General features: G+C 38.4%; 2 protein-coding genes across 2 annotated transcripts; one reads left to right on the top strand and one right to left on the bottom strand.

Annotated features, from left to right (window-relative positions):
* Positions 1-1,542: 1,542 nt before the first annotated feature.
* Positions 1,543-11,604, bottom strand: ccdc113 (coiled-coil domain containing 113). The gene is made up of 9 exons (XM_046849390.1): positions 11,473-11,604; positions 10,342-10,399; positions 9,085-9,196; positions 8,827-8,991; positions 7,144-7,299; positions 5,906-6,145; positions 4,618-4,725; positions 2,389-2,544; positions 1,543-1,724 (listed from the first exon to the last, which is right to left on the bottom strand). Exons 2-9 carry the CDS (start codon positions 10,371-10,373, stop codon positions 1,605-1,607), a joined length of 1,089 nt encoding a protein of 362 aa, XP_046705346.1. The 5' UTR covers positions 10,374-10,399; positions 11,473-11,604; the 3' UTR covers positions 1,543-1,604.
* A 171-nt stretch (positions 11,605-11,775) lies between these two features.
* Positions 11,776-23,968, top strand: csnk2a2b (casein kinase 2, alpha prime polypeptide b). Its single transcript, XM_046849391.1, has 13 exons — positions 11,776-11,917; positions 12,570-12,902; positions 13,667-13,778; positions 14,355-14,456; positions 14,717-14,767; positions 15,614-15,673; positions 15,758-15,841; positions 17,701-17,811; positions 18,337-18,438; positions 19,223-19,323; positions 19,878-20,026; positions 22,275-22,355; positions 23,457-23,968. The coding sequence occupies exons 2-12, from the start codon at positions 12,799-12,801 to the stop codon at positions 22,349-22,351; spliced, it is 1,053 nt and encodes a 350-aa protein (XP_046705347.1). The 5' UTR covers positions 11,776-11,917; positions 12,570-12,798; the 3' UTR covers positions 22,352-22,355; positions 23,457-23,968.
* The last annotated feature ends 3,965 nt before the right edge of the window (positions 23,969-27,933 follow it).

Genomic DNA, 27,933 nt, shown 5'->3' with positions numbered 1-27,933 from the left:
ATATATATATATATATATATATATATATATATATATATATATATATATATATATATATATATATATATATATATATATATATATACACATATGTATGTGTGTGTGTGTTATTAAACATTGCCCCCACACACACACACACACACACACACACACACACACATATACACACACAGGCATTAAAAGTGACTCGGAAGGGCAGTCGGGGTTTGAGATAAAAAAAAAAAAAAAAAAAAATGTATGCCTTTTTTCTGTTTTTGTTTTTCACATTTGCATTGTATATTCATTTTTTTAATTAATATTGTTTATAATTTCTATATGAATATATATACTTGGTAGGAGGGTCAGGGCCAGAGAGGAAGGAGTGCTGGGTAATGGGATGGTAAGGGGGTTTTTGAGCACGCCCACCTTCCTCTGCGGTCCTGCACTCTGCCTCGTGCATGCCTGCTGTGTTAGTTCTCTGTACTCTGTTTTAAAAACTAAAAAAAAAAAAAACACGTTTGTGCTCCATGGCACACTTTAACTCCTTTAGCTTTTTTCAATTTGTAGATTGTGGATAAGTTAGTAAGAAAACTTCATGTGGAGATGGATGTGACATTCATGCTAAATATCTGTATGTAGCATTTAATATACACAGCACTAACTAATAAACTTTCTCATTAATAAAGTGGGTGCTTTGGATTTTTATAGACGCTTCAGTCGATCCTTGTTTGATAGCGTCAGGGCAAGGGTACCCAATACAGCCATCGCGTTCAACTGGGGGAAAAAAAGTCTGATATTTTCTAGCACGCGGGTCAAATGAAGAATAAGTACAAATATGTTTCCACCATAACTGATGATCATTTGAAAGTCTGCTCGAGGCTACTGTCCTTTACTGTACCATTTAATGCAAGTCATCAGAGTAAGGTAGTCACCATACATTTATTGAATTGTATTGTGCCATAAAGGTTTGTGCAGTTCTGCAAAGTACGCCAACATACACTGATCAGATATAACTTTGACCTCCTGCCTAATATTGTGTTCGTCCCCCTTTTGCTGACAAAACAGTCCTAATCGATTGAGCATTAACACCATTAACTTCTTCAGCAGTTTCGGCTACAGGGTTCATCTGTTAGATCGGACCACACGGATCAGACTTCGCTCGCCACGTTCATCAATGAGCCTCGGCCGCCCATGACCCTGTCACTGGTTTAACACTATTCCTTCCTTGGAGCACTTTTGATAGATACTGAGCACTTCAGACCAGGAACATCTCAAGAGCTGCAGTTTTGGAGATGCTCTGACCCAGTCGTCTAGACGTCACAATTCGGCCCTCGTCAAACTCTCTCAAATTATTACGCTCCCCCATTTTTTCTGTTCTAACACATCGACTTTGAGGACAAAATGTTATTTTGCTAAACACTAACAGGTGTTCTGACACATAATGTCATGTCATGTCGATCAGTGTATATATAAACTTTACTCAGTGTTTGTGTGTGTGTGTGTGTGTATATATATATATATATATATATATATATATATATATATATATATATATATATATATATATATATATATATATATAATTACTTAGAATCTCGTAGGTAGATGATTTTGATTTGGGCATTTTAAAAGTAGCTCGCACCCCTGCAGGATGGTGTACAAGTCCATTTCGGTTGATCAGTGGTCATCGCGCTTTCGGCAGCCTGATGATCCTCTGTGCTGGTTTTCTTGGTCTTTGATGCCATCTGCATATTGTAGACAAACAATAACTATATTATTCTCTGTCATGAAGTTATGCAACATCTTTTTTATGTCACTGGAACATAGGATTCCATCCTGAAGACAAACAGTATAAGAAAACTACAGCTTTACCTCTGTAAAAAAGTTCTGACTCTGGAGACTCCTTACCTTCGCTATATGGACAAATATATTGGTAAACATGGCATTTTCAGCCATATGTGCTTTGTTCCCAAGCTGTTACCACAAAGTTGGAGGCACACAATTGTATAGGAGATATTTAATGCAGTGGCATTAAATTTTCCCTTTATTTGAGTTACGAGACCCAAAACTGGTTTACAAGGTTTGGAGTGAACGATCTTAAGTGGCCTGCTACAGACCTCAACAACCCTATTGAACACATTTGGGATGATTTGAAACACTGACTGTACCCCAGTCCTCCTCACCTCACCTACACCAGTACCTGACTTTACTTAAGGCCACCCAAAAAAAAAGTAAATGTCCAAACACAAAACAAACGTACTATTAAAAAATAATTATACTTTTTGAGTTAAAAGGCTGAGAAATTGATTGTTAGATGGTAAAAAAAATATGCTTTGTAGGTCCATCAGGGTTAAATCTTTACAGCTCAGAATTTCATTATGGACGATGTATGCGTTTGTTTAGGCTCACTTGAGCAATCCTCTCCTTGCGCTCCAAGGTCTTGACAGTCTGCCTGAGCCGATCGTTTGTGGTCTTGGCCTCAATGTATTTCATGACATCAGGGACACGGAAATTGGCCAACCGGGTTTTCAGCTTCTTGTTCAGCACCTCAGCTTGAGCTCGCTCCTGCATACGGGACATACAAAGAGATGTTTATCTAAGAACATATTTACTGTGGAAAGAAATTATTTATCCATACATCCATACAAAAAAAACCAAAAACAAGTAGAGTATGTAATGATGAAATCATGATAGGTTCTCCAGTTTCCTCCCAGAAACTTGAAGATCGGCTGCACTGATTTGCCTGGCGGTGATATCGTGTGTAGGTAATGAAGTTATTGTGTGCATGATGTCCTGCAACAAACCCCAGTTAATCCCTGTGACAATGACCAGGATAAAGTGCTTACCGAAAGATAAATGAACGATTCAATATCTGACATTGATTTAAATCAGTGAGTATTGCTTGGATTTTAACCTTCAAATCCTGTACCAGTCATTAACATACATCTAAATCATATAAAACATTTTTAAATATTCAACTGTTGCACATGAGTCTTGACAGCATCTCAAGACTCATGTGCCACAGTTAAATATTTAAAAATGTTTTATATGATTTAGATGTATGTTAATGACTGGTACAGGTCATTTAAGAACTCTTTTTTTTATATTGGTTGAAAGTTTACAGTCTCCAAAAAAATTTAAAATAAAATGTATCATTAATCCAAATATACACTGATCAGGCATAACATTATTAGCAGTGAAGTGAATAACACTAAATGTAGGATTTATTAGGCAGCAAGTGAACATTTTGTCCTCAAAGTTGGCGTGTTACAAGCAGGAAAAATGGGCGAGCGTAATCATTTGAGTGAGTTTTGACGACCACATTGTGATGTCTGGACGACTGGGTAAGAGCATCTCCAAAACTGCAGCTCTTGTGGGATGTTCCAGGTCTGCAGTGCTTAGTATCTATGTATCTAGTGCTCCAAGGAAGGAATAGTGGTGAACCGGCGACAGGTTCATAAGCGGCCGAGGATCATTGATGCACGTGGGGAGCGAAGTCTGATCCGTGTGGTCCGATCCAACAGACGAGCTTCTGTAGCTCAAATTGCTGAAGTTAATGCTGTTAATACTTAATGGGTCAGGACTGTTTTGGCAGCGAAACTGGGACCAACGCAATATTAGGCAGGTGGTCATAATGTTAAACCTAATCGGGGTATGCTAAAACATGTAAACAACCCTCCATATTAATAAATTCCCAAAGTTCTCAAATGCCTCTGGACAGAACATCCATGAACATCAACATGCCAAGCTTTGACTGGATGCTGTAAAACACATTGCCCATGAACTCTAAAGCAGTCAAAGAATCTTCTTTGGAGTGATGAATCACATTTCAAAGCACACACACGTACTCTTTTGACTGAATGGACACCAATTCCCACAGAATAGAAATGGAAAGCTTTTCACAGTATAGAGGAGGTGAGGACCAACTCCAGGTTATGATTACTTTTATAGTTAAGAAGAACAGCAGAAGTGCATTTATTTGTCGCATGTGCTTTACAGCACAGTGAAACTCTTTTCTTTGGATATCATAGTGATGCTAGGACGCTGCGGTTATAACCCAGGGTCAGCTATGATACAGGTTCCTGGATATTAGAGGATTACAGGCCTTGCTCAAGGGTCCAAGAGTGTCAGCTTGGCAATACGAGGGCTTGAACCCCAACCTTCTGATCAGTAATGCAGAGCCTTAACCACTGAGCTTCCACCTCCCCAATTTATTTATGCCTTTTGGCAGACACTGTCATCCAGAGGGACTGAATTTCAGAAGGAATTTATTTAGAAAAGTTGTTTAAATACCACATTTGGAACCTGAACAGAGATAAGTCTAGAAACATGCATTCATTGTTCCCTGAGAGTGTATGGGACCAGTTGCGCACTTATAGAGCATCGGAGAGAACCTTTTGCATTTATATAACTGATGGTCAAGTGTCTACATATTTTTTAGTTATATAGTGTATAGTCTTTTTGATTTTGAAATTATATATAAAAAATAAAATAAAAAAAAAGATTAATATAAAGCTTTTGTAAAAGCAAGTAAAAAAAAAAAAAAGGAAAAAAGATGACAGTGATGCATGCACATAGACAGCTAAACAAGGGCTGTACTTAGGTTTAAGGTTTAATAGTATATAAGTGCATCCTGACCTTCTCGGCCTTCTGCTGTTGCTCTCTGATCTTCGACAGTTTTTCTTCGTGTGAGGTGATTTTTTTGCTCAGTAATTCCGACTTCTGCATTTCCTTCTTGAGCCGCTCCTGCAACCGAGAAACGTGGTTACGTGTATTTGTGTCCATTAAAGGGTTTAGTAGTTCACAGTTTGAGAAATTTACTGGTTAAGCACAAAGTTCCCAATCCTGAAGACTTACTCACTCATACAGAGTGCTGCTGCAACAAATGTTACGCAAGTGTAAATGCATTTCTTGTTCTAATACGTTCTTGTTTCTATAGTAACATAGCAACATTCACAGTGACACCAGAAGAGAAGTTTGTATAACATTTGTAGAATGAGTCTCCAGTAGCAGCGCCTTTGTAACAGTGAGTAAGTCTTTAGGAGGAAGAACTCTGTGCTTAACTGTTATTATGGGTTATTTTGCCTACTTTACATCAAAATGGAAGAAGGTTGTTTATGGCTGCTATATTGTATGTGAAAACAGAAAATAATTTCCTTCCTTCATTCATGGATGTTCTGCAACATAAAAAAAACTATGCATGGATAGAAAGCAATAAATGAAACCCCTCCTGATCCTATACCAATTTTTTTTTTTTTTGCACTGCTCTAATATCCAACTCTGGACCTGGAGATCCTGCACTCAGAAAAATCTAGGTAAAGGAATGTACCTAATAGAGGACAAATGCTTTGTCGCACCAGCTGTACCCTAGTAGGGTACAGCAATGTACCTCTGAATTTTGGTACTTCTTGTTTGTATCTCTAAAAGAACATTTTCCACCCCTAGTGATAGAAATGTACCTTTGTGTCCTGGTATAGTTTCAATTACATCCTGATAATTATCTATTAAATTGATGTTCTGCTGAACGGATTTGTCCAAAAACAAATTTTTAAACCACACAAACGTGCATTTCTATTACAAGAGGTGCATAAATGTTCTCTTAGAAGTAGAACGAGAAGATACAAAAATGTGCCAATGTTCAGAGGTACAGCTGGAGTGTGAAAAAAAAGGGCACATTCCTGTACCTTGATTTTTCTGTGTGTGCTGCACTGCACATATTAATGTTTTTTTCCTGCTTCATCTCAGAGCTGATTAGCCGAATCAAGTGTGCAAGAAACGAAGAAAACGTGCAGGCCACAGGGTTCTACAAGACAACGGTTGGTGTAGCAAAATCTGATAAACCAAACGACAGAGAATGTTTGTTTTTTTTTAAAGAAAATGACATCGATTAATATAAAAGCTTGGAGCATGTGTTCTGGATCTGTACCTGGTAAGCGTTCAGGCCTTGCTGATTCTTTCGAAGCAGCGCTCTTTGATATTGCACTTGCTCTTGGGATTTTTGCAGAAGCTCCTCGGACTGTGTGTTTTTTTGCTTCAGGTGTTCCAAGTTGATCGGGCATACCGTCTCTTGCATCTGTTCCTTCTGATTCACCGAGTGCTGCCGCTGCTTCATGGTTTGCATCTGCAGAAATCTGTTTCTTCTACGCATCCTCTCTGTCAGAGCTTTCTGTGCGAGCAAACAGCAAGGAATTTAGTGCCAGTCAAACCTGAATCCGAGTTATGATCATTTAAAAAAACGCAAAATTTTTATGTGTTATATCATTTATGCTTAAATTCTGCTTGGAGATTTTGGCACGTCGTGGAAAAATTTGTTTAGATGAGATTTTATGAGGTGGTGTCAAAAAGTTTCGAGGCTAGCTCTGTATACAAGAAAGTACTTTATTTATCTACATTTACACACAATCACCTTCAAAACAGTCCCCTTCCACAGCGTTCCTGTCATTTCTGGAATATATCCTGGAAAGCTTCTTTTCAAAGCGTGCCAAGCGCCTTCTGCGATTCGAGCTGGATCTCCATAATGGTGTAAAAACTGCTGCCTTTAAGCTGGATCTTTGGAAAGAGGACAAAGTCCACAAGAGCCAAATCAGGTGAGTAGGGTGGGTGCGGAAGTGAGATCGTGTGGATTGTTCTCCGACGATCAGCATGCGCAAGTAGCCGAATGGTTTCGACATTTTCGGTGGTTGAGCTTTTTTGGAGGTTTTCCTGATCTTCCAGTGATGTTCTTCTGCTCTTGAAGCGCACGTGTCACTCAAAACACCCCGAACGACTCGTCGCAGCATCGCCGTATGTCAGACGTGTATCATGTCAAACGTTTTCATAGCAAAATCGCAGACGTGGTAACACACGTGGTCAGAATAGTGCCAGTTAGCACCATTAGTCTCGAAATGTTTTGATACCACCTCATATTGACATAGACAGAGTACAAATACAGGGCCAATGAAATGCAGTAACTGACGCTTGCTCTAATATTCAATATGGCTGCCTCATTATTTTACAGCATTCAGCTACATGCCGATTCTTTTGTCCACTTTTACATAATATAGTAAATCAAAGTGTGTCCTAAACATCTTAATGTGGTTCCAAGCACAGACTGATTATTTATTTCATACCCGATAAGTACAACTCATTATTAGCTCATGCCTGCACAGGCCTCTTTCAGCTTACCTTAGTTTTTATGTCACGCTCGATGTACTGGATTACCTTCTGTGCCCTCTGCGACTGGCCCAGTGTTGTCTGTTGTGCTTCAGCAACAAACTCTTCAAAGTCATGTCTCTCTCTCTTGATCTCTGCCAGCCGCCTTTCAGAGTCCTCTATAGAAGACTGACAGGAAGAGAAGCGGTTATTACTTTTGTTGTGCCAAGACACAAGACAGAATTGTGCCGTATTTTTCTCACAGGAATGTTATTTTTTCATTTGAAAACAAGGACTTTGGGATGAATTACATTTCTACAAAAGCCTTCGGACGCTCCCATTTGACATACACTATATTGCCAAAAGTTTTCGTACACCTGGACATACGTATAGTATGCGCTTTTTGAGCATCGCATTCCACATTTAGTCCCAATTGGCTCTTATAATTCCCTCCACTCTTCTGGAAAAATGTTTTACTACATTTTTGGAGTGTGATTGTGGAGATTTGTGCTCCATCAGCCACAAGGGTGTTCAATAGGGTTAACTGTTGGGCTAACGACCTCAAACAGGTGCATCTAATTTAGGATAATAAATGTAGTGGAGGTGGACATTTTAAAGGCAGGTCTTTGAGGGTCAGAATTCTAGCTGATAGACAGGTGTTCAAATACTTATTTGCAGCTGTATCATACCAATAAATAGTTTAAAAATCATATATTGTGATTTCTGGATTTTTTTTTTTTAGATTATGTCTCTCACAGTGGACATGCACCTACGATGACAATTTCAGACCCCTCCATGATTTCTAAGTGGGAGAACTTGCAAAATAGGAGGGTGTTCAAATACTTATTTTCCTCACTATATATACACTACAAATCATTCTCATAGTTCTTGAGTTGCTCAGTAACTTCATGGATCTTCAGACTGTTCATGCTGAACCATCCTCAGCTGTACAGAGTGGTCTCCAATATTCACATTTGAATTTATTTTGCCTTTTATTCCCCATTCCTGATAAATCCAACAGAACATCTTCAGTAATATTCCCAGTGTAGCATGATGCTGAAAATTCTCCTCTTAACTGTACTGTATTAAATTGCAATCTGTATCTTTCACATATTGTCATATATCCAGAGATGCTTCAATTATGTTCAGAAATCCCAAATCTGTATACACTGTATCTTATTAATGTTTGCATTTTGTCTGTCTATCCCTCAAAATCTCCTATCAGTCGTAATGATTTAAAGCTATAAACCTGAGGACTCATGTAATACATGCTTAATACAGGGTTACAGTACAAGCACAAATAAAAGTGCACGTTTTCTTTACAGTTCTCTTTTATGCAAATTGTGCTGCATAACATATACAGTAGGTTTACTGGTCAGTGCTATTTTGTGTATCTGTCCCGCACTGTTTGTATTGTTTGTTTGCACTGTTTTTCGTCTTGCACTGTCTGCACTCGTTGCAGGTGATGCACTTTTATGTGGCGAGGACCCCTTACTCCAGTCCTTAGCTCTGTGTTCTGTTATGGAGCTCTATGTTGTGTGATGTGGCTCTATGTTGGTTATATAGCACTGGGGTTCTGGAGAAACATTTCTCAATTCACTGTGTACTGAGTCAGCTTTATATGATTGGAGTGACAATAAAAGCTTTTTGACTTGACTTGGTTTCATGAATTTTTGACCAAGTCACGCAAAAACGATTCACTGATTAAACGCTAACCTTATAATATTTGGCGTTATATACTGGTGCTGAACGTGTGCTGTGCTGCTCTTTCCTCATCTTCTCCAGCTCGCACACTGCAATGTAATACTTCAGTTCCACCTTCAGGACGTTTGGTAGCTCCTGAGATGTTTCGCTGCTTTCGGGTTTCGTTTCATGATTTACCTGCAAAACGAATGTGCGTCAGCTTTTGTATTTTGGAAGAAATTACATTATTATCCTTAACCTTTACATCATGAGCCATAATAGCGCATTCACCGCTCCTGTCTCCATCTGGTACGCAGGCTGGGAGTCCAGTTTGAGAGAATCCAGCCGACTCAGGAAGCTCTCAAACATCTCGTTCTCCAGCTCAAGAAGTGAGTTTGAGCGTCTAGTGGTGAAACAAAACAGCAGAGATTTTGAGACATTTAGATACAGAAATGGGAGGAAGTATGGAGTTTGCGGTAAGACGCAGGAGGACTCGGGTTGCTCTGCAGCTTCTGTCCTTTGTCATACTTTTTCCAATAACTTTTTCCAAGAAGAATTTGGGTTGTTTTTTTAACAGCATGACAGCCTTTTTTTTTTTTGACTGTTAACACCTAAAACTTATTTAACTTATTTTCAAAATGTAAAAGTCTTCTTACAGAATAATATCAAAGATGATACGATTTTTCTTTAACACATTTTGTGTTATTGCTGTTTATCACCTGCTGACAAAAAGGGTCATAGGATTTGTAATGGTTTTAATGGTTACAATCAAATTATTTATATATATATATATATATATATATATATATATATAGAGAGAGAGAGAGAGAGAGAGAGAGAGAGAGAGAGAGAGAGAGAGAGAAGGAAACTGGGTCTCTACAGGTAATTAGATATCTTCTGTTGGAGGTATGTTACAGCCAGTGGATATGACTAAGAACCTTTGGCAACTCATATCTCCTGGACACCATTAGAAACCATTAGTGGACACTCACTGTCTGTCTGTCTGTCTGTCTGTCTGTCTGTCTGTCTGTCTATCTATCTATCTATCTATCTATCTATCTATCTATCTATCTATCTATCTATCTATCTATCTATCTATCTATCTATCTATCTATCTATCTATCTATCTATCTATCCTGTAATGGTTTTATGTGTAACAGCTGATGGCTTGTATTGCTGTTTGTAGTGGAAACCATTAGAATGGCTGTGAATCTTGCCGATGATGTGTTTTCAGCAGCCCTATAGTATTAAATGATAAGGAGATACCGGTTTCTGTAAGTGAATGTTCGTAATGAAAAGATGATGCAGTATAAACAAGGGCGACCATATAAACCGGAAATCTCTGTTATAGAAATTTAATGAACGTGTTTTGATTAATCAGATTCAAGAAATCCGTAACGTGAGGAAATACATTATATATATATATATATATATATATATATATATATATATATATATATATATATATATATATATATATATAAACCCTAATAAGAACTTTTTAGGATTATTTAAGTGTATAAATTGTTGTCTTGATAAATGTATTACCTTAACTCCACTTGTTCGCTGCTCTCCGTCATGGCTGCGAAGGTAAACACTGCGGTTGCTAAGGACAATGAAAAAAACCACGGAACATCACACGTGACACGTCCAGCGTCCGACATGTTAGGAGGGGTTCAAGTTACAACAAGGGGACATATTAAACATATAACAAGGGGACATATTAAACATATTACAAGGGGACATATTAAACATATAACAAGGGGACATATTAAACATATTACAAGGGGACATATTAAACATATAACAAGGGGACAGATTCAACATATAACAAGGGGACATATTCAACATATTACTCAGGGACAGATTCAACGTATTATAGGGGACAGATTTAACATATAAGGGGACATATTCAACATATTAGTCAGAGACAGATTCAACATATTACTCAGGGACAAATTCAACATATAACAAGGGGACATATTCAACATATTACTACGGGACAGATTTACCATATTACAAGGGGACATATTAAACATATAACAAGGGGACATATTAAACATATTACAAGGGGACAGATTTACCATATAACAAGGGGACATATTAAACATATAACAAGGGGACATATTAAACATATAACAAGGGGACATATTAAACATATAACAAGGGGACAGATTTACCATATAACAAGGGGACATATTAAACATATTATTCAGGGACAGATTCAACATATTATTAGGGGAAATATTTACTATTTAACAAGGGGACATATTTAACATGTTACTCAGTTACTCATATTTAACATGTTACTCAATAATACTTTTTTTTTTTCAATTCAATTAATTTTTATTTGTATTGTGCTTTTAACAATGATCGTGTCTCAAAGCAGCTTTACACAGATAATGTGGTGATAAAGATAAATATCATATTGAACATAATAAAAGGGTTAGTCGATGTAAAAATGTAAGTCACTCTGGATGAGGGCATCTGCCAAATGTCATAAATGTAAAAAACAAAAAAAGTCTGATTGTATAAATATGTACACTCCTTAATGAATACATCATTAAAGTACATTTTTTATATAATACACCCATTTTTGAGTCTACTCACTTAGCACATCTTTAGTGTTTATCAGAAATGTAATTCTATATAAATAAGGAGAATCTCCAGTGCACAAACCTCAGAGATTTGACCACAACAGATTGATATTTGGAGCTATTCAATTCTCCTTATTCGGGTCATGGTGTTCTTTGAAGTAAAAAGCTTTCCTGTTTTTATTATTATTTATTTAAATATCAAACATATATTTTACAATTCTGACCAAAAACATCCGCTCTCCATAAACCCTGATATCCTAATGAGAAATAATTGGTCGCCATGGTAACCTCTTTCGACCATTTCCGGGTCTTCAGTTCAGTCTACTGCCGGGTCGCTCTATTGCAATCCGTTTCCCGACGTTCCCATTTATACCGTAGCTGTATGGTACAGGCCGGTCGGGGGGGCGTTCTTAACAAATCCCTCCAAAATATCTGTACAGGACGGAGCCCGGGGCGGGATCTCGGAAGTTTGCTGCAATCATGTTTCTTTGAACTTTATTTTGGGAAGCGATTTTATTTCATATATGGTGAGTCAATAGACTAGCGAGCGCCTCCGATTTCTGTTGCACCCCCATTTCCCTTCCTTTTTCAGCCGATGGATTGGTTCAGTTATTCCGAATCGGGGGACTTGTTCTGCGCGAGCCAACTTCGTTACTCCGGCTGTGTTGCGGTTGTCGTCTTTCGCGGTTAGCCTGTTAGCCATTAGCCAGGCAACGTATACAAGCTGCAAAGCGAATGTAAAACATTATACACGCACAAAGACCTAAAATTAGGTCACCGAACAAAACGACGATGTAATTCAGCTCAATTAAACTGCCAAAGAAATCGAAAAAAATTGAACTTTGCGTTTCTTTAATGGAAAAACCCCGAGCGGTTTCTTCTTCGGTGGTGCGGTACGAAAGCAAAGGCGGTTGGGTTTCTTCTTCGGTGGTGTGAGTAACGCTTAATGGAGTTGATTGAGTAGAAAGTCAAGCCAGGCGATTATCTTTATATCTCTGTACATTCGTATTAGTTAAATAAGCTTTCGAGGGTGTGTTAAAGACTTTGTCTGCTTTCTATGGTGCCTTTTATAAAGAAGATTCTGAATTGAATTTGGACAAAATCTGGACCTTTTTCTTTCCTCCAATATCACCCTCGTTTATTTTTTAATATAATTACCACTCCTCCCTTTTTCTGCAGCTGGATCTCAGCCTGGGACAAAATCCCCATTAAATCTATCTCCAGGGGAAGTGTGAAGCAGTGATTGCATCTTGGTTTAGTTTAAGGCATATTATTTTAAGACCCAAAAACACAAACACACACGTACACACACTCGGGGGAGTCTGAAGAAGCGATGAAAACCCTGAGCTGAGATCTCCAGAGCTTTGTGGACATCTGCTCTTACACATAACCGCCTCTTTCGGCCACCATGCCTGGCCCAGTGGCCGGCAGCACAGCCCGGGTCTACGCTGATGTGAACACCCTGAAGAGCAGAGAATACTGGGACTACGAAGCTCACGTGCCAAACTGGAGGTGAGTATGAAACTTTTGGAGAAACTGAAGCTCCCTTTTGTTCTGTCGCTCTTTGAGGTCTCGGGGTGGGCATCTGCATTTGTACATTGTACTGAAATGCTCATTAACAGGCCATGCCGTCCAACTTGGATCAAGCAGGCTGATTGAACAGATGCGATCAATGGGAATCTGATGGATGAGTGCATTCACTGTGCTGCTGCTTGTTCACTAATACTAAAATATCAATACAAAACCAACCGGCAGAAAAGGGGGATTTGGATTATTTATAATGTAAAAGAAAAAAAAAAGGGTGACATTTTTTCAGACCGATGTGAAACAACAAGACGTCTTGCTTGTGACATTTGACCCATTATTTCCTTCCAATTTCATTATTTTAGATTGTCTTATTTCCTGAATTAAGTCAACATCAGTGAGAGACTGAGCCTATATTATATTAAGGTATCGTACATTTTAAATGTTAAGGTATTCACAATCTGTATAAAGACTTTGAATGTGCGATACCTTAATATTTTACGGGTTGCTTATATTTATATTTGTAATACTTTATGGTTTTTTATTTATATGCACCATAAGGATTAAAACTTAATTTCATTGTGCCGTGTGCGATGACAAAGAAATCTGTCTGTCTGTCTATCTTGTGCATCGGTAGAACCAAGAGTTTCATTGTCATGGAAGAACGATTTTGGCTAACCTGCCGTTCCCCCTAGAAGGTAAACGTAACAGTTTCTCTTACTGTGTAACCTTCTCGGTTTTCTCTCTGGCAGTAATCAGGAAAACTACCAGCTGGTGCGGAAGTTGGGCCGGGGGAAATACAGCGAGGTGTTCGAGGCCATTAATGTCAACAACAGCGAAAAAGTGGTGGTGAAGATCCTGAAGGTGATTTAACACAGACAGCATGTTCTCCAAATTTATCGTTATGAGGGTCAGGATGTTTACAAAATAGATCAGACTGGCCGTTTTCAAACTCCTCCAGACTGAGTTGTTTAGATAAAAACAAAAGACAGCTTTTTTTTATTTAGAAAGTAGATATGTAGGAAAATGTATCGCCAAAGAAAATACTTGAATACTTAGGGAAAAATTAAACCAAAGGACTCGGTATAACTACTGAACTCTGCCAGAACTGATAAAATACCGTAATGTGTACACACCTTGATCCTTCCATGGAAAAGGCACGGATGCTGGCATGGCATAAAAACAAACACTGTTTTTCTGACTACACTGATCACCTTTACCTTTTGAGCAAGTGTGTTTACTAACAGACTATAGGATGCTGGAGCACTAAATAAGGAAGAAAAAAATCTCTATTTTAAAGCTGGACTCACTTCATATTATATATATATATATATATTTTTATATTATGAGACTTCTGCAGGTCTAAAGCTGATCTCAGACAGGGGTGTATGTTCGTGTTAGCATGTTCTTGTTTTCATTATCCTGATATTTTGCTTGCAGCCTGTCAAGAAGAAAAAGATCAAGCGGGAAATCAAAATCCTGGAAAACCTGAGAGGAGGAACCAACATCATCCGGCTAGTGGACACCGTAAAGGACCCCGTGGTACGGCAGCAACTCGGACACGATTTGTTAGCTGTTTGTGAATGAAGGAAGTTTAATATTCACGTTATGATTAATTGATTGACTAATTAATTAGAGTAAACTCAGCACTTCAGTGTTCACACCCTTTTCAGAAATCTTCCTGCTTCCAGGTTCATATGATGGTTCTTCAGCTCTTGTGCTTTAGCTATCGTCTAATAATGTGTATCCATGCTCAAGTTGTAAAAATACTTTTTTTTTCCCCCTTGTGTCTTTCGCTGCAGTCTCGTACACCTGCTCTTGTCTTCGAGTGCATCAATAACACGGATTTCAAGGTAGACCCACCTGTGTTTTGTTTTGTCTTTTACAGCATTGTGTGGGTTAAGGGTTCGAGGTCATGATGGATCGGGTCCAGCTCGCCATTCTGGATTTTTACTGGTTCTTTTCTGGAGAAGTGAAGAAATTTAGATTTTGGGTGGATGAAGATGCTTTTAAGGGGGAAAAAAATTATGGATTTTTACTTTTATGACAACAGAATAGCAAACTTTTTCTTTGATATGTTTTAGAGATATCTGTACATATGTGCCTGAGAGTGATACACTGTATGGACTAAAGCTTGTGGACACCCAACCATAAGATTATGCGCTTTTCGAACATCCAATTCCACGTTAAGTGTCTATTTTTGCTGTTGTAATAACCACCACTCTTCTGGGAAGAATCCTCTACATTTTTGATTCGGCTTATGGAGATCAGAGCAGCAGCATGACATTTTTTCATTATTTGAACTAGGAGACCCAAACCATGACAAATTCCAGCTCTAAGATCTAGTTTGCATGGGTTTGAGTGGAAGATCTGGCTTGCTTTAGAGCTATGACCTCAATCCTGTTAAAATGACTGCACCCCAGGCCTCCTCGCCTACATCAGTATCTGACTTTACTAACACCCTTGTAGCTGAATGAGCACAAATCTCCAAACGCACACTCCCAAATCTAGAGGAACATCTTCCCAGAAGAATGGAGGTTATTATAAGCAGAAATATAGGATGGTCAATAAGCACAACTAATCTAAAGTTCAGGTGTCTACACACTTTTGTCCTTAGTGTATCTCTTGATCCCTTTTGGATCAGTTGTAAATTAGATTCGACATTTGGAGTCATAATACAATCCTTTGTGTCTGTTCAGGAACTCTACCAGAAGCTAACAGATTTCGATATCCGTTATTACATGTATGAACTACTAAAGGTAAGAATACGAGCTACAGCTATCTCGATTTTCTCCACTAGTGTCTTTACTTGTGTGTGATGTGTGTTTGATGTGCATGTGTAGGCCTTGAACTACTGCCACAGTATGGGCATCATGCACCGTGACGTCAAGCCCCACAACGTCATGATCGATCATCAGCTGAGGAAGGTTCGTTCTAAACTTTTTTTTCCCCCTCACATTTGCTCTGAAAAGATTAGATTGGATTCAACTTTATGGTCGTTGCACATGTTAGAGTACAATGCAGCGAGATCCAGTTAGCATCTAACCAGAAGTGCATTGGTAGCGGTGTAAAAATTTACATATGTACAGGTTGGTAAGGCTATGGTCTATGATGGGTATGAATAAATAATTATAAATCAATGAATACGAATATAAATAAACAGTACACAGAAAGGAGTAAAAAGATTGATGCAAATTCTAATGTTATGTCACATACATAACAGTACAGCATGCAGTGAAATGCTTATCGTGACTAGATCGTGATACAAAGAAGGATAAAAATGTTACAAAAATTAAAGGATGAGCATTGAATCAAGGAATATAAAAAGATTGAAATAATAGAATTTGCAGTAAAATAGAATGAAGCTATATCTAGAGTTATTTTTTTCTCTCTACAAATATTTGGTTACAGTGGTGGAAATCACATCCCTGCATTATCTATAAATATAAGGTATTATATTTTGGGGTCCAACATTATCTTAGATCTTCTGTCAGTGGAGCGGTCAGTACTCCAATTAGGCTTCAATTAATAATCAAATCGAACCAGACACATTTATATAATGTTTGTTTTTGTCTGCAAAAGTCTGTGGTGATTTGTATGTGTTTTTGAACACCCCATTCCACATTAGGTCCCCATTTGCTGTTATAAGAACCTTCACTCTTTTGGGAAGATGTTTTGGAGTGTGTTTTTGGAGATTTGTGCTCATTCAGCCACAAGCTAATAGAGAGTTAGTAAAGTGAGGTACTGATGTAGGTGAGGTGAGGAGGCCTGGGGTGCTGGCGGCGTTCCAGTTCATTACTAAGGGGTTCAATAGGATTGAGGTCAGAGCTCTATAGCAGGCCAATCAAGATCTTTCACTCCAACCCATGGATATCTTCATGGAGCAGAGGGGAATTGTCATGAACAGGTTTGGGTCCCCTTATTTAAGCAAAGGGACAATTCAATGCCACTCATCTTTCCAATGTTGTAACAATTTGGCGGGAAACACACCGGAAAAATCAGGTGTCCCAACACTTTTTGTTCATGTAGTGTATGTAAACATGATGGAAGTTTGAGTGACATTTGTTCTAAGAGGCGTAATTAAGAGACTAAATTACTAACAGCTCGGCCAGTTAAGTAAGATTTAGTTAATTTTTAATCCCGTTGTAAAACTGATATTTTAACGTACTGAACATTATTTAGTTTGTATGTGCTTATTTTTCAGCTCTCAGTCCCCTATATCCCAAATCCAAAACTCTTTTTGGAAAGCTCCTCTTTTTCCACTCTCATTACTGCTTTTATAGAGTAAGCTGTTTTCTGTGCTCACTGGGAACGTCTAGTCAAACATGAACCTCATCGTCTGTGGGATATATTCAAACTCTCCTACTCCTTCATGCCTAGATGTTTACATCATGTTTATTTATAGCTATGCGTGGATGGGCTGTTGGTATGCCAGCTAAACTAAGCGTAAGACAGGAAGGACCGTCTCCTCCTAGGACTTTTCTACTTGAATCTTCTTGAATGATCACATCTCATTTTAGTCACGTTCCTGGAGATTGGTTAGCGCAGCTTTAGTGTGCCACTGTTGCATCTTTTATTTTCCTCAATATTTATTAATATCATAAATATATTCATATTTCATACATTATTCTTTTTTTGTTTTTAGAAAAACATCCACTATTGGTTGACCTCTAAATGTAATCCTAACAATTTCCCATCAGAAAGCAGTTAATTAATCTAATGTCATGCCATGGGTCAGCCACGAGGTGGCAGTGTGATGTTAACTGATTCGTGTGTGTTTGTGTAGCTGAGGCTGATAGATTGGGGTCTGGCTGAGTTCTATCACCCTACGCAGGAGTACAACGTCCGAGTGGCATCACGCTACTTCAAGGGTCCTGAGCTACTTGTGGATTATCAGGTAAGCCATTATTATTATTTTTTTTTATATAAACACGTCATAGTTGATTATTAATCATGACTACCAAATGTTATTTTGTATTTTATAAAGCAGTCTTGTGCTTTAGAATGGGATAGTTGCCACCTTCGTTCGATTGCGTGTTTTTGAAATGCGCTTTCCGGATTTAATCCGGTAACAAGCAAGCAGACAAAAAATGCTGCCAAAAACGCGTTATCTACAGAATCATTAAAATGCTTTATTCCTTTTACAAATCTGAAACCAAAATTAAATGCATACTGCAAAAATAAAATTGCACTCGAAAAGGGATCGATGTTTAAACAACAAATCCTCGCGAACCCGATAACAATTCATCATATCCGCTCTTTCATGTGAAGGTGATGGCATCCACCATGTTCTTGTCATGATGAAACATTTCGGATTCAACATTGTGAACACAATTATAAATATTAAGACATTTTTAGATTGGTCTGGTCTGTATTGCTGTGAGGAACTTATTCATTTTTGGCCATTTTTGTGTTTCTACAGATGTATGACTACAGTCTGGACATGTGGAGTTTGGGCTGCATGCTGGCTAGTATGATTTTCAGGAAGGAACCGTTCTTCCATGGCCAGGACAACTACGACCAGGTAAAGGCAGACGAGGTGGTATTTTGAGACTAGTTTTGTAACACGCCAACAGATGGCAGCACAAGGCTGCACGTGCAGTCGCAGGGAGCACCGACCTTCATAAAGCAGTGTGTCCATTGTCCTGTGTGCATCAGGAGCTGTGCATCTGGTACTGTACTGACCACGTGCATTACCATGTCTGCTTTTCTGACCACGTGCGCACCCCATCACGGAGTTCTCCTTACATGTGAGTCTTTTGCCGGAAACATCGTCTCTCTTCTGCACCCACTCTACTCTCCAGATTTGCGAACTTCGCCCTTCTTCCCGAAGATGAAGATACATTTCAAAGATCCAGCACGACTCTCAGAAGGTGCTTGACACGCTTTGAAAATAAGATTTCCAATCAATTTTCCAGAAGTTGTGGGATCGCTGGGAGCGCCGTATTGCTGTGAAAGAGGACTATTTTGAAGGCGATAGTGTGTAAACGTAGATAAAGTTTCTTGCAAACAGAGCCGTTCTCAAAACTTTTTGAGACCACCCCGTACACACGATTTACTTTGAGGTTTCTCACGTCGTATTTTTGTTTGGGTATAGATTTAGTCTTCTGTTCAGGAAGTTCTTGTTCTCATTGCTGCTCAAAGTAAATAGTTTGAAATGAACAAAACGTCTTGACTTTCACTGTGTCTATTCATATTTATTTATAGCACCTTTTATCAGACTCTTAACTGTGCCAATACTTTTCCTTGTGATTGTAATAATAACTATTCCATCCGCTTTGTGTGAACACATTGTGCCCTGTCTGTAGTTGGTGCGCATCGCTAAAGTCCTCGGAACCGACGAGCTCTTCGGCTACCTGCGCAAATACCACATCGAGCTGGACCCACGCTTTAAGGACCTGCTTGGCCAGTGAGTACCAGCAGGAGGCGCTGCATCACTGAGCTTAGACCTGTGTGTTATTGCCTCAGGGTCAGACTGTAGAGAGTCAGAGACACTGATTCATGCCTGGGTGAAAAGTATATCCATCAGTTTGGCAGCACATTCGTAATTAGAAAGGTTTCTGATTTCTGCATTATTTTGACTTTTGCATTATTTAAAGAAAGTTGAACCCAATTAAATAGAAAAGGATTTAATTTAAGGAATAGTTTTTTTTTTTTTTGTGGAAAAGTTGACAATCGTGTGAAAAATGTTTTTCTAATTATTTAGAGTAATTTTTTTAAAAGACGTCTTACTGTGTGTGCGGCTACTATGAAAATGCGTAAGAACAAGCAGATGAATATAAAACTGTGAATACAATAGTGTCTTTGTGTGTTTTCTGTACTTCTGGTAGATGTTAAACTGCATTTTATTGTTTTGTACCTGTAGTATTCATGCACAATAAACTATTTTTTTTGTCTAATATATTTCCCTACGGACTCGATGGACATCGATGTTTAGTTCTTCTCGTTGTGTCTGTGCTACAGGCAGACGAGGAAGTGCTGGGAGCAGTTTGTTCAGGTGGAGAATCAGCACCTGGTGAGTCCTGAGGCTCTGGACCTGCTGGATAAACTACTGCGCTACGACCACCAGCAAAGACTCACCGCCACTGAAGCCATGGAGCACCCCTACTTCTGTGAGCTTTCTTTTATTACCATTACCTTTTGTAGGTTATTAACAGAAGTGTGTGTTTGTGTAAAGGATCTTTATTTGCATCCAAATCCAAGTTCTTCCTGCAGTAATCTTTTGCATCACTGGCCCCTGAACACCTCGATGAAGTTACTTCCAACACCTTGTTGAACTTTGGCCTTTTACCGATAGTACAGATACATGAGGACGTGAGTAAAAACGGGTTCAGAAAGGAAGCGCAGTAGCGCACATTGTGCTTATTCCCTTGGGCTATAAACATCATTTGATCACATGCATCATCAACCTGACACATGCATGGCATAATAAAGATAGAATGGTGCATTTTATTTATTTTTTTATTATCTCGAAAAGGTGTATAATCATTGCTATAATAAAATTCTCTAGTTCCCTGGTGGTCTAGTGGTTAGGATGCGGCGCACTCACCGCCACGGCCCAGGTTTGATCCCCGGGCAGGGAACCAACCCCAGCCATTAGGGTTGCACAAGCCAGTGCACTCTTAGTGCCGGTCCCAAGCCCACATAAATGGGGAGGGTTGCGTTAGGAAGGGCATCCAGCGTAAAAACGTGCCAAATCGAACATGTGGATCATGGATTCAGATGATCCGCTGTGGCGACCCCTAATGGGAGAAGCCGAAAGAAAGTATATGGTGAAATTCTCTAAGTAGAAGTTAACTCCACATGTATGGATGGATTCTGTAGGTTTTCAGCCACAGGAGATTCTTCAGGATTTTCTTTGTGACATAAGCTGCATTTGTTTGTCATGTTAAACGTAAAGAGGAAATAAAGGAATGTCAACGGTTTACAAACTCTATAGACAAAAGTATTGGGACACCTGATTTTTTTTGTTTGTTTGTTTTCAGCCATATGTGCTTCTTCCCCACCCTGTTACCACAAAGCTTGAGGCAAATAATTGTGGGTCTTTTTGTTATCACATTTATGTGAGACCCAAACCTGTTCCAGCATGATGATGCCAGTGTTCACAAAGGCGGCTCCATGAAGATTTGCTTTACATGCGTCTGAGTGGAAGATCTTAAGTGACCCGATATAGAGCTCTGCTCTCAGCCCTACTGAACACCTTCGGGATGAATGTGAACGCTGACTGCACCACAGGGCTCCTCACCTCACCTACATCAGCACCTGCCTTTACCAATTCCCTTCTGGCTGAATTTAGCACAAATCTCCATGATCATACTGTAGAACATTTTCCCAGAAGTGTGCAGTCTATCATACCAGCAAATGGGGACTCAATGTTAAATGGAATATACAAAAGGCACACGCAAATCTTATGATGAGGTGTCCAACTTTTGTCCATATAGTATAGAAACATAATTGCTAATGAAGCTGTTTAGCAGACATTCCACGTCATTAAATTCAACTCCATTAAATTAAACGGACACAAACTAAGATGTATAATGTCTTAATAAATACTAATGTGTAATTGGCCAGATGTTGTGCTCTGTAGGACAGCATGTAAAAAAAAACAGTCAACTACGAAGGGAATCCTGCTTCATGTGGGGCCGTGTCACACCACCACGTCATTGATTCACAGAACAGTTTTATTCATTTTATAGCACATTGTGGCCTTTTTGTTTGAAATCTTATACAGTAAATAAATACATTATTTAGTAGATGTGGTAGTCCGATTTATTTTAGCGCAGTGAGCAGCTATTTTTTATGCCTCCAATGGAAAGGCTGGTGTTGAAATGTTTAAAAAAAATACGCAGACAGAAACCCAATTAGTTTCGACCGCTCCAAGCAACAGATGCATACACAAAGTTCCCAGTGTATTGTTACGTCCAACCTTCTAACGACATTGATTGGTCAGTTCAGTGTTGCTGTGCAGATTTTCTCAGTCCATCTCGACCTGTTCATTCATAAAAAGAGAGCAACATGGGACGTGTTAGCAGCTGTAGTATGCGGGGAAAATTTTCACGTCAACCCAATGTATAACTATAACATTACCAATAATGAAGGCGTGTTCTTGATTGGGATTTTGGTTAATTCTCATATGTGTATCTGTATATAAAATATAGTCCTGAATCGATCTTTATCTGTGTTTGTACTATGTTTCACAGCAGAATTTCAACTTTAGACAGTTTACTCTCTACCTGTGTTCTGTATGTGCATTCAGATTTATAGATCTGTGTTACTGTGAAGGACGGACAACTGTATAAAGCCAGAGAAAATGACATGAAGCCTGGGGAGGCTAAAGCGAATGTTCTGTTTCCTCTTTAGACCCAGTGCTGAAGGAACAGTCTCTTACCAATGCGAATAACACTGTAGGATCAGAAGGATCTAATGCGGCACGGTGAACAGGTGTGTAACCGCGTGTGTGTGTGTGTGTGTGTGTGTGTGTGTGTGTGTGTGTGTGTGTGTGTATTCGATCGTCCCAGACACATTTGGCGTTCAGTGTTTGCTTCTTTGTTTTGCACTCGAACCAAATCTCACTACAGGTTTATTCGAGTCAATATTAAGGGTGTAACTTTACACAAAATTCACGTGCCGGTACGGATATCGGCTTCAAGGTTCGGTTCATTTTTGTTATAGTATGTTATATGTTATGCAAAACATAAAATTGCTTGTCGTTTTTTTTATTATTATTATTAACACAGTTTATTTTTTTATTGACATTTTTGTGTTTACATTTTTTAAGCAATTTAAAATAAAATGCCTGTTCAGTTTAAATGATATATATTTATAAAAAGAAAATGTAATGAATCAAATTAATGCAATACACTTTTTTTTATTATATTGATTAAATTAAGTAATCAATTAAATTGGCACAAATTAAATTGGTTTAATAAAATTTAATCGTCATTTAATCGTTTACATTTGTTAGACGCTATTTGGGTAATACAGGGGTCTGTGTGTGTGTGTGTGAGTGACATTTAGTATTAAATTTTCTAAAGATATGATCTACTTAACCGTTATACTTATTTCAGCATACTTTAACAAATGTCTCAATTTCTTATCTTTATTCATTTATTCCCTAGATATGCGGAATTGTCAGGATTTTTTAGTTTGAAGAGAAATTCTAAAAGCAAACGCTGAAGAATCCATATCGCTAGAGATCATTGTATAGTAAACGGTTAATAGAAACGGTTCGGTACGAATACGTGTACCGTTACACCCCTGGTACAAATACAGATGATAAACTTGTACATATTTTTATATTCTCTAAATAAAATAATGACGTAAGTAGCAGTGTTTTATTAACAGATTGTAGGTTAAATCTGGGACTCTGGGTGTGTATTCATTATTTTTATGCTCTGTTCTGCCTTCCAATGTCTTCCAAAGGATTTTACACTCTGATAATGTCCGATCTAAAAGTACAGGGTTTCAGATCTGTTTTGATTCATTTGTCCATCTTGAATATGTTCTTGAATGTATTTTTTTTTTCTTCTTCTTGTCTTTCAGACTGTCAGAAAGCTGAAAATAACTTGTTACCTCAGTTTACCTTTTGTGGCAGAAACTCTCAATGTACAGTTGAAGATGGGCAAGAACAGTATTGACCAGTTTACACCTATCTCTCTCTCTCTCTCACACACACACACACACACACACAATGTTGTTCTCCATATCAGTGAAGGTTGTTCTGTCCCCTGTACCTCCATTTTAGTTTGGAGATCATAAAGCTGCCTCCTGTTTTATTACTAGGTGAGGAGTTGTTAGAGGAACAAGGCCAGGCCCAACCCCCCCCCGATAATACCGCGATCCTGCCCCTGTTTCCCTTTGCCGTGAAGAGTGAAGCACAGATAATCCCCTGCCCTCACTTGTTCTCCTCACAGGTCTGTCTGTGTGTTCTGTATTCAGACCCCAGTGTGGTATCCAATGAACCACCACACAGAAGAAAGTGGCATATTGGACCTCATTTCTCTCTGCTCTAGGTAGAAAAAAAGTATTAATGACAATAAATGACTTTTATTTAATCTGTTGTGCTCGGTGAGTTTTCATTTCTTGTTGACGATTGGCAGGCACCTGATAAGAAACGTGGTTTGGCAAAAAAATAATATCTAGATCTTATTCTAAATAGAACACTGTCAGTTACATTTGGGTCACGTGCGCGCTGTTACGGTTTCGCTTCAAAACGCGTATTTTTCTCTCCGTTTTTGGCCTTCAGTCAAAACTGAGCGTTTTTTCATTCAACGAAATGTAGCTTTTTGAACGCACTATTTAAAGTGGATAAATAAGAAAATGCCATTTTCGAATACACGTTTTTAGACGTTTCAACGAGCTGTATAGTAATAAAAAAAATGGCAGGTGAAAATGGCGCAGCTCTTAGGATTTGCGAATGCGCAGTACAGGGACGTGAGCGTTTTCAGATGTTTCAGTGTGGAAGAGCAACTTTTGCAGAACGATTTAAAACGATAGTGTGGATGCGGCCCGTTTTTTTTTTTTTTTTTTTTTTTTGTACTCAATACCTGCTGATTTTGTTTAAAACAAACAAAAAACAAAGTTTTCAAATTTTGATCAGAATCTTAATTAAGTTAATCAGAAACTTAATTTTCTTCAATCTGAATTTTTTTGGTCATGTTTGGATTACAGGTTTGTTAGCACACCTCTTGGGTCAAATTTCCGAGAAGGGCGGAGGGATGGAACAATGGATTGATTGTTCATTGGATAAATGGATAGAATCAATTGATTGATTTGATTGTAGTGTACAAAGCTTTTTAAAAAAACAGGACGTTTCAGACAAAATGTCCTGTTTTTCTTCTCAAAAGATCTAATGGGGGGGGTGGCCGCTTAGTGGTTAAGGAATATGACTTTGGATCTAAAGGTTGTGAGTTTACATCCCAGCCACACCAAGCTGGGCTCCTGGGCCCCTGAGCAAGGCCCTTAACCCCATAGCTGCTCAGTTGTATAAATGAGATAAATGGAGGTCGCTCTGGATAAATGCCGTAAATGTATATAAAAAAAAAGCAAGGTTTTTTGGACAAAGGACATTCCCAAAAAGAAAACTTTCAATCAGTCCATTAAAGCAAGTATATATAACGTTTTGTCTTGTGTTTTTTTTTTTTTTTTTTATATATATATATATAATTTTGTGGTTTGATTGAATTTTTTTTGTACTGTTGAGCATCGTCATTGTTGGATTGTTAGATTTGTTGTCTGTGAATAAACCAATTGCAAGGTCATTTCTTACCTGATGCTTTTGCAATCTGATATTTCACAGTTTTCAGACCCAGGTTAATTAGTTTGCCTCCTGTGGTCGTGTCTCTATGAGCACTGTCATAATGCGCCTTTTGTTCCTCGGTGAAACGAAGACCTCTCGTACAGTGGAACCGAGCGAGGAGAAACTCTATACTCCGAACCCCACCCATGGAAGTGTTGTAGAGGTTAGCGTGTCCTGTTTCTGACGTCAAATGCTTCATCATAACACTGCCTGCTTTTGGCTCGCATCCAGATGTTTCAAGTATTTATTCACTCGACATTATTATACGTCTTATTGTAATTGTGTGGGTTAGAATTGAACCTAGTGTTAATGTTTGCCTTGATGACCGGGACCTTCTCGATAGGTTTATATTAAACCGAAGTTTAAATTGTGATCTTGCAAAATTCCAATCGCTTGACTTTTTTGCTGGTTAAGAATTAACTATCTTAGAATTAACTACTTTATCAGTAGTTGTTTGTGAAGGTTCTTTTAATTTCTTTGATTGGCTCTTTAAATTGGTGGTCTAATACTATTTTATGCATTCTTATATTTTGTTATTGAGTTGTTGAAAGAGATTCTCATGCTAAACATAGCCATAGTTTCAAAAAACGATTGCATGATGAGTATTTCTGTGCCAAATACGCCCCTCCCAGGTTTTTTCCAAGTATGGCTCTTCATGACATCACGAAGGACGGAATTTTTGTATGGGCATTTCTCCTGGAAAAGCTCACACACAGCAACCAGACTGAGAGCAAGAGCACACCCACCACCGTGCTTCATTCGGTTACAAAAGCAGCGCTGCACAGGATTTGCTTGAGAAGATCGTCTCCAAAGAAGTGTATTTTTAAAAATGTTTGCTGTTTTTATTGTTAAAGGCCATGAGAATGTATTATTTTTTTCTTATGTATAAAGTTGTTTTGAACATGTGATCCTCTATAGCAGATCTGTAGAGCAGGCCATTCAGGGGGTTCATTTGATACCAGTGATTGGCACAGTGACCATACTGATCTTCAGTAATCAGTATACATATGAACTATACACAATACACTGATCAGGCATAACTTTATGACTGGTGAAGTGAGTAACACTGATTCCCTTCATCATGGCACATGTTAGTGATTGGGAAAATTATTGTGAACATTTTGTCCTTAAAGTTGATGTGTTAGCAGCAAGAAAAATGGGCGAGCGTAAGGATTTGAGTAAATTTGACGAGAGACAAATTGTGATGGCAAGACGACAGGTTTAGAGCATCTCCAAAACTGCAGCTTTTGTGGGATTTTCCTGGTCTGCAGTATCTATCAACAACAGCGGTGAACTGGTTACAGGGTCATGGGTGGCCAAGGCTCATTGGAACGAAGGCTGGTGCATGTGGTCCGATCCATCAGACGTGCTCCTGTAGCTCAAATTGCTGAAGATCGGCAGGTCAGAACAGTTTTGGCAGCAAAAAGTTGTTTGTGTCACCACCGCAGCATTAGCTTCCTGTGCAACACAGACACCCGAGCTCACGCTTCCTGTTCTCAGGCAACATCTTTCTCATTAAAGTTTCAGTGGTGGTGATGTTTGAGCACAGGCAGACGGTGTTTGGTCACCAGTGATCGCAGTTCTGTCTGGCCCTGAAACTGTGCTTACCCCAGGATGTCGTAAAAGCCGTTCAAGCTGGCCTCGTGTTCTCAGTCCTCAGATATATACCTGCAAACATTACAACAAACAAACTGCGCTATGTTTTTGTCTATGGTGACTGTCGAGCACAAATTTTTGCTCTAAATGTGTTAGTCTTTTGACAATGCATTAGGCAAATCAGTCATGATTAGAGCTTAGTGTGGGAGGAAGTTTTACCTATCGTACTGCTTTTTTTTAAAACCTTACATTTTTTGGTGCATTGTGTTAGGAAAAAAATAAATAAATAAAGGCTTGTGTTATTTGCATTAAATCTTAAATAAGTACACTATGTTTTCAAAATCCACAATGCACAAAAGAAATGTCTTTAAAGGACTGTGGTCTTCAAGAGTGAAGGCTAGTGGCTAATATATTGTATATATGCATCTCCATAACTGAGGCCGAATTCACAACTTGATGCATAGCCATAGATATGGCACATTAAATATACATATGAAGCAGCTTCCGATCCGATCCTATTTTAATTTGATTCAACACAATGCGATTCAATGCAGTATGATGCAATGAAAAAAAAAACCATGATGCTATGCAATTCAATATGTTACAGATAGTTCACTTTTATTTCTTTGGTTCATAAACTGGCCTCTGTATTTTAAAAGAAAGAAAATCAATCTCCAGGAAGATGCAACTCTAACTCTGCCACGTTAATCTGTATTCTATGTGACTCTCAGAACACAGCAGTGGTGAGGAGTGGAGAGGACTTGAGAAACACTTTAGTGAAATCACAATCTGCATATAAAATATTGGTCAAAAATTATTCATCACTTTCCAAATAATAGAAGTATAGCACAACTAATAATTATAAATAAATAAATCGTTTTTACAGAAGCAAATATGTTAAAAAACATGCATTGTGGTGACAAATGACAAATTATATATTATATTGTATCTGATGTACACTTTTCTAAATCGATGCATTACCTCGTTAACTTTAATGCCGTCCCTTACCATTACCAATATATATATATATATATATTGTACAGAACATAATATATATACAGAACAGTGCAAAGAAATCCAAAATATGACTTAAGTAGGAGTTAAAGTTGAGGTCAATCATTTTCC

The sequence above is a fragment of the Silurus meridionalis genome, chromosome 5 (genome assembly GCF_014805685.1).
Source record: "Silurus meridionalis isolate SWU-2019-XX chromosome 5, ASM1480568v1, whole genome shotgun sequence".
Taxonomy (NCBI): Eukaryota; Metazoa; Chordata; class Actinopteri; order Siluriformes; family Siluridae; genus Silurus; species Silurus meridionalis.
Note: the sequence above shows the minus strand (reverse complement) of the source record. Positions and strands in the feature narration are given on the sequence as shown.

Bases quoted from the DNA above. Each gene is read 5' to 3' on its own strand.
- ccdc113 (XM_046849390.1), bottom strand. From the start codon at position 10,373: ATGACGGAGAGCAGCGAACAAGTGGAGTTAAG. The intron at 8,992-9,084 runs GTGAATGCGCTA...TTCGTTTTGCAG, and splicing joins ACCAGATGGAGACAGGAGCG to GTAAATCATGAAACGAAACC. The intron at 2,545-4,617 runs GTCAGGATGCAC...TCCCGTATGCAG, and splicing joins AACAGCAGAAGGCCGAGAAG to GAGCGAGCTCAAGCTGAGGT.
- csnk2a2b (XM_046849391.1), top strand. From the start codon at position 12,799: ATGCCTGGCCCAGTGGCCGGCAGCACAGCCCGGGTCTACGCTGATGTG. The intron at 15,674-15,757 runs GTAAGAATACGA...GTGCATGTGTAG, and splicing joins ACATGTATGAACTACTAAAG to GCCTTGAACTACTGCCACAG. The intron at 20,027-22,274 runs GTGAGCTTTCTT...TTTCCTCTTTAG, and splicing joins CATGGAGCACCCCTACTTCT to ACCCAGTGCTGAAGGAACAG.